Raw genomic sequence first — 7,500 nt, 5'->3', positions numbered from 1 at the left:
TCAGAAACGCCTCTTCCCTTTTTCTTCAAAAACAACAACAAAAGTCACACAAGTGGAGCTGGACATTTCAAAGGGCATTGTAACAGGAATTTGTTTTCTTTTCGTCCATGTCCATGTCATAATGCATCCTTTGATTAAATTGTCTATATTTGCACCAAAGATTATTTGGGTCTTAATTCCAAACTGGGCATGACTTTTTAACTAGCTTCGCAAAGGTCGAGGTTAGAGCACTCACAATGAACTGATCCAATGAATACGATGCAGCTGCAATTCATCCTTACTTGAGAAAGTCTCTGCTGGTATCATGGGAACTGTTATGTCATCATCTGGCATGATTTTCTTACTGATGATGCCCAAAGGTCTAAAATGTGTCCAAGACTGATGTTTAAAACGCTGATCTTTCAACATTTCCATTTAGTGGTCATAATCTTATATTATCTATGGAGAGTTCTCTCTCAAGATTTATGAGCTTAGTTTATTTGAGGTTTTGTCTTGCCTGGTTCACCTTCCTATTGATTGATCAATCAAATTTGAGGTGAGATAATGACATCGCTGAAATGTATTTAGTATCCAACTGAGGCATCCCACTTCACTTTGCTTCTTTTCCATTTCTTAGATATCGTACCATTAGAAAACAGTTATTTTCCAGATGAATACAAGTATAATTCGGGTTTTTATGTAAATGTTTGTGTCGATTTAAAGACTATTACAAGGATCTTTTCTGTGATGTTTCTTTTTAAGAGTTTAATTAAAAGAATCTAAACTCTTCATTGTCTGATGGCATGTTTATATGACATCATTTGTAACTCTTTATGAGAAAGTTATTTGAGTATTTTTACACTTTTCAATTGAGTAGGAGATCGAGCAGTACCATGACATTCAGATTACAGGAAAATGCTGGCAGTGTTGACTGGTTCAGCCATTTCAGAGTGTTTTTTAAGGTTCCTTTTTTTTAAACAATATGGTTGCCAAATCATGTGACCGATGACTTCAAAAAAAAAAAAATTGTTACCATTTTATCCCTAGATGACCCTCAAAATTTTTCATACTGATCGGATGTAGCGTTCTACATATGCAATTATGACGTCATACCGAAGGCACCCATGACGTCCGAATAAAACAAAACGACAATAATAATAATAATAATAATAATAATAATAATAATAATAATAATAAAATTGCACTATTTTCCCATGAGGAGTACTTGCTGTGCACCAAGTTTAAATTTTTTCCTTGGTGCGGTTTCAGAGATACAGAGGTCCAAAGTCTTTCCATTTTTCTAAGACGGCTGCCACACCACGTGACCTATGATGTCATAATTATTATTAAAACATTCTACAGTACATGAGTAGTCACACCAATGGTGAAAATTTTGTCTCAATCCGACAAGCGGTTGTGGAGAAAAACATGAAAGTTCTGTGTGGAGAAACAAACGGACACAAATGCATTAACCTCTCTTTCGGCGAGGGTAAATATAACAAAAAGTTGGGCAGATTGAGGATAGATAAAGATGGATCACTGGAATGGCTTAGAAGAGGGGAGCTCAAATGGGACAGAGAATGAATCGTTATAAATACCCAAGACCAAGGACACTAAACCAAAGTCCCTTCTTGTGGGTCACAGTGAGGGTCCATACTTCACTTCCCTAAAGCAGGATGGACTCCACAGTTGTTATCAACAGTCATTTCTTGATATGCCGAGAAAGTGTCGACTTTCATATTCTTGAAAGTTTGTTGCAAGCTCTCCATGCGGTAGCTTTTCTTTGTTTCATATCCTGAGCAGTTAAGTTAACCCAGGAACCAAGATACTTGAAGTCATTGACTGCAAAGTTTTATTCCATCGTTTTATAAGATTGAGACATCTCTCAAATAGTTGAATGCCATCACATTACTTGTATTAGCATTAACGAGCGGGTACTCTTCCCGGAGTACCCTTCTCGGCACACGGCTTGATGCTCTTGCGAACATCTTGCCATTGTAAAACAAGGGTTCCTAAAACAACATATTATGGTACACATTGAAGTATTTGCACATGATTCTTTTCCCCCATGGTACTCAAAACCAGGCTCATGGATCGTACCTGACCCTGCAGTTTATCGGTTTATTAGAGTTCTGGCCGGAGTACATGCTGGAGTATGTGCACCGGTATAAGGCTAAAGTACGTGCTTGTCTGCTCACCTTCGGTGGCCACCTAAGGCCAGTTTTGGGGTTGGAATCAGAGGTAAAACCAGGTTTGCAACCTCTACGTAGGCCCAAAAACTGTTACATGTCAATTTTGGAGTTTCAGTGACATCCACATTTGCCCCATTATAGTGACATCGTTAGCTCTATCTTACCGGCACTTGTTTTGACTCTCTTGAGAAGTTATTGCACTTGCTCAAGTTCTTCTGACAAAAATAATGATTTTCTAGGACTTGTAAAAAAAAATTTGGGGAGGTTTACCACCATTGTGCACTGTCATATACACCATCTTACTTGACATGTCCAAGTACTGCAAAACTGGAGGTTTTTGGAAGTGGTAAGAAGGCAATTTGTATTCTGCAATGTTCAAGTACATAATTCAATTTAAATAAAATAAAGATTTTATAGGTTGTATAGAAATATGAATTCCCAAGGTTTACCGCTGTTGACAGTGTCTTTTACAACACCTGATTTTACATGTCACATTAATTATTTGTGCCTGTTGTTTGTGTCCTTGATGATGTTCTTAAAAACAGTAATTTTCCAATTTTGAATGATTTTCAATTTTGTTGACTGCCAGGCAGGCACACAGTAGAAAAATTATCTCACTCCTCTTTGCGCATGTACGATTGAGACAAATTCAGACCCAAAGTATGGTAAAACTAAAGGTTTGTTTTCCAATTCATGTTCCGATTCATGTTCAAAATATAACATTCATTTGAAATTAAGTGGTTCCTTGATCATAAACTGATGTTTGTTGATGGACAGATGTACAGATGGACAGACAGAAGTGAACCAATTGTTTAACTCCACTTTTCACTTAACGTGTGTGGGGTAATAAGGCTATGTCATCAGCAAAATCGAAATCAGTAAGAAGCTCCGGTTTGACTCATCTAGCTTTTATTAATTCTAGTTGGGACCCAAAACTCCTCCTCCTTGCCTTTGGTAGTGCTTCTGAGTGTAATCAAGTACTATGACAAAGAGGTAAGGGACAAGGATATCTCACTATAGTACTCCAGCTATAATTTTAAAAAGCTGCCTTTCTCTATCGTGTGAGAGTATCTTAGCAATGTATCCTCTACATATTAAAAATTGCCTTCACAAGTTGATCAAGGATTCCATAAGCTGATAAGATCATCATCATCATCATCATCATCATCATCATCATCATCATCATCATCTTGCCATGATGGATGGAGTCAAAGGTTTTTCAAAAGTCATTGAATGTAATTTTTGCAGGAAGGTTATGGGCTGGGTGTGCTGGGTGTTGTGGTGGATGAAGTGGTGTGTGAAGAAGCGACTTGGAGGCTGGGGTTGGGGGATCACTTTAGGAAAGTAGCCCTGCGTTGTGCCACGCTTATAAACGGTACAAAGCAGCCCAGCTGATACGGTGCCACCCAACCCTGATTGTCAGATATGTGATTTGCTACGGGTATCATGTAAAACCCATACTAACCTGTTCATGGTTGAGTGTCAGTGACTAAACCGGTTCCCCCCACCAGGCCATCTGGTGTAGAGGGTTTATGAACATGGACACACAGCAGGATTAAATACAAAACCTGCCGAAGGGCAGAGGAGTTCCTTGTGAGCCAACAGCCATCCACATCTGGTGCCAACTGCGTCTACGGACATCCTCCTGCAGTTTGTTACCTTCCTGAGGAGGTTGCAGGCAGGATTTGCCCTCCGGCCACCACAACACACTTCACTTTTCAAAATACATTGTCGTGTGTTAGTCGTGTCAAAAATTATACTTGTATTCATTGTCGTGTCAAAATACATTGAACACCACATTAATTTACTAATCTATTTTATATATTATAAAGCTGAATCTGCAGCAGATTATATATATATATATATATATATATATATATATATATATATATATATATATATATATATATATATATATATATATATATATATATATATATGAGGCCCGGCAAGGAGGAGTGATGTAAGCTACATTTTTTAATGATAAGATGATGATAGGGGAAGGGTTAAAATTGTGCTATATGGCATTAACTCCAAATTGGCTGATGTGGCCCTTACATCACTCCTCCTCGCGGCCCCTCATATATACACATATCTATATATATATATATGTATATACATTGTGTGTATCTTAATGTGGACTTGGAAGTCAAATTATAACACGAACAGAGCATGTATGAATCAAGTGAGCAGCCCGTCTTACCCCACACTCCAGATAAAACATTAAAGGCTCATTAGGTTATTATGTGGTCGCTTTGCCAGAGGGACATATTAGTTGTAGAACTTTACCATGGACTGATGTGCCAGGCAGAGCAGTCATTCCCATTTTGCCCTTTCAAAGCATGTGGCATCAAAATAATTTTTGACCAACAGAAACTAAAATTGCAATGAGAGGCAAAATTATGCTGAATCTTTAGCCTCCTTGCCTGTCACTGGAGGGATAGAATGGGTTGTTGGAATCAATCAGTGTGTGTGTGTGTGTGTGTGTGTGTGTGTGTGTGTGTGTGTGTGTGTGTGTGTGTGTGTGTGTGTGTGTGTGTGTGTGCGTGTGAGTCCATACACAGATCAACTTTTACTTCGTTCCCCACCCCACCCTCTCTACCCATGCTGCCTATTTTAGCGTAGCACCTCAGTTGTTTCAAAGAGGCTCTGCATTGTGAGATGTTCTGTCTTGTCATGGAAATTAAGAGTTTAATTGGTGAGACCTATCCATCAGTTCCCCTGGGATCTATACAGTCCACCTACATATTATTATAAACTAGCAGGGGCCCACAGAACCTTCTCGCTCAAAGCACTTGCTCGGGAAAATGCTGCATACAGTTATTTGGGTAGTGCATATGCAAAATATGGCGGCCTTAATCACTCCCAAAAAGAAAAATAGAAATAACTGCGTTTGAAGCAAAAACATGCCCACTGCCTATGTGCATATTTAATACATTGTGGTTATATAGCTCAGATATATTCCAGTTGCACTGTCCCAGAGGCTGACACCAGAGGCCTGAAGCATAAGGACTGAAGCCTGAGGCCTACAAGTACTGTGGCCTTCACAAGGCCCATGACGCCTGTCAGCTCCAACCTTTTGATATATGGTGATCCTTTCAATAGTCGCTTTGGTTGTTTTACACTCAAACGGATAACTTATAGGGAGGGCATGGCAATTGTGAACATGACAGCTCCGAAAATGCATTTGACCGCATAGCACCAAAATGGCAGCCGTATGATTTTTCAGTTTACAATTGTGGGTGCAGTCAGGCCAGCTGTCCAAGCAATGGGTGGGAAGGAGCGTGACACACAGACGGATAGACGAACAAGCGTATTATGACATATAATTAAAGTATCGGTGTTCCCTCTCAACTGAAACCACCCATCTTGCTGACATCAGCATTGGATATAGGTGATGTGGTCACTTTATGAATTGAAGGGTGTAAGGCACGCACTTCACGGTGCCAAGGATGGGGCCGGTTACGGGGAGAAGTGGATCTAAAGGAGATTAATCATGTGAAAGTTTAGTTTGGTGGTTTGACTGTGTTCAAGCAAGTTATTTATTGTTGCATTAGCACTTTGAAGAAATATATTTTGACTCTAGTAAATTTCTAAATTTTCACTCATCTGGTTCTGAAAATTATTTTCTCAACACTGGCATTTTCCACAATAGTACAGAACCTTTTTAGTTGTTGATAAATTTGGGCAAAATTTAAGAGCTTTTAAAAAGCAAAAGGGGCAGTTAATTTATTTACATTAATATAATCGCATTGTTGATGTTAAATTGGCAGCCCAATACATGAGGCATATCCAGAGTAACTCGCCAAAACAAGACAAAGCCAACAATATTCCCCCACCCCTCTCGTCTCTCCTTGTTTTTCTTAAACAGTCATGCTGAACACATTTCGGCTTTTGATGAAAAACATATCGTGCAACAGCATCATGATGGCAGCAGGTTACGCAAGACTGACCTTCTAAAATCTGTTTCTTCTGCTTTTCAAGGTTCCAGGCCACACAGCTTGACATGGCAATATGCCAGAAGCCACAGGACACTGTGTTATCCTCAGTATCCTATTATAAATAAGCTGCTACTTGTTGAGAAAGAATCCTTTTTGAAGCGTTGGGTTCAAAATATTGTCATTTTCAACTCATTTGTTAAAAGGAGGCCATTGTGTGCTGGTAGCCTGCCGGTAGCAAATTCAGACTTCCTGCACTAATCTACAGAAGGGCACTGCATTAGGAGCACAGGTGCACCAATCCAAATGAGACAACCAGTAAGCAGGTGCTGCTTACATGGGATGAAAAATAACTTGTTTGCTAGGTTGGCATTTTAAAAGCTGATTTAAGTCTGTTTGTTAAGAGTTAAGATAAAGCAGGAAGCACATTTTGCAAGGATGATAAGACATTTTTAAAGTTATCGGGTGTTGCTGTTAACATACGAGCCATGAGGCTCACTCAAACCTGCGTGATATCTCTCCCTGTCCTCATGCTCTCCAGGAGGCATGAACTGCATGAACAAAGCACATGGATGCCAACACATCTGCATAGAAACGCCGAAGGCTGGAGCTGCCTGTGAATGCCGTCCTGGGTTTGAGCTGGCCAAGAACAAGCGTGACTGTCTGCGTATGCTTCCCTTACTCATGTCTACACACTCCACTGCCATTCACACTGCACCTGAGTGTGCACACACTTCCAACTGCATGCCTTTGTTGTTGAGATAGTCTGTGTTTCTGTGTGTTGTTGTAGGTACAATATAAATACACATACATATATATATATATATATATATATATATATATATATATATATATATATATATATATATATATATATATATATATGCACATGACACACAATAATATATCATTTGTTAATGTACAGGGCTAATAATGAATACTTGTATTTGTATTGAAAATTAAATGCTTCCAAACATGTATACATACTGCCTGTCTCGACAAAGTGAAAAAATATATATACATATATATATATATATATATATTTTTTTATATATATATATGTATGTATATATATATATATATATATATATATATATATATATATATATATATATGTATATATATATATATATATATATATATATATATATATATGTATATAATACACACACACACACACACACACACACACACATATTCAAAGGAGAAGAATGTTCACCATAATAGGTAAATAAAATGCTAAATGTTTCAGCAATAGCCCTTTGTCGAAGTACTGAGAAGCCCAAACACAAGATGCTATAAATGGTAATACAGTGTTATATATTGCCTCGTGCATGTGTAATTGATTGCATGATGTATTGAAATAAGGAAAGTAACATTAATGCCCTCGG

General features: G+C 38.2%; 1 protein-coding gene across 15 annotated transcripts in view; it reads left to right on the top strand.

Annotated features, from left to right (window-relative positions):
- LOC147026954 (signal peptide, CUB and EGF-like domain-containing protein 2) overlaps positions 1 to 7,500 on the top strand; it is a 506,981-nt gene that overhangs the window by 121,935 nt on the left and 377,546 nt on the right. For all 15 annotated transcript variants that reach the window (XM_085882882.1, XM_085882881.1, XM_085882887.1 and 12 more), the window contains exon 5: positions 6,651 to 6,776. In XM_085882882.1, the coding sequence (XP_085739008.1) occupies positions 6,651 to 6,776 (126 nt within the window). The remainder of the gene's footprint in view (positions 1 to 6,650; positions 6,777 to 7,500) is intronic.

Source organism: Eptatretus burgeri, chromosome 5 (assembly GCF_056783735.1).
Source record: "Eptatretus burgeri isolate ZD-2024b chromosome 5, Ebu_testis_v1, whole genome shotgun sequence".
NCBI classification, from domain to species: Eukaryota; Metazoa; Chordata; class Myxini; order Myxiniformes; family Myxinidae; genus Eptatretus; species Eptatretus burgeri.
This window is presented reverse-complemented; position numbering and strand designations above follow the sequence as displayed.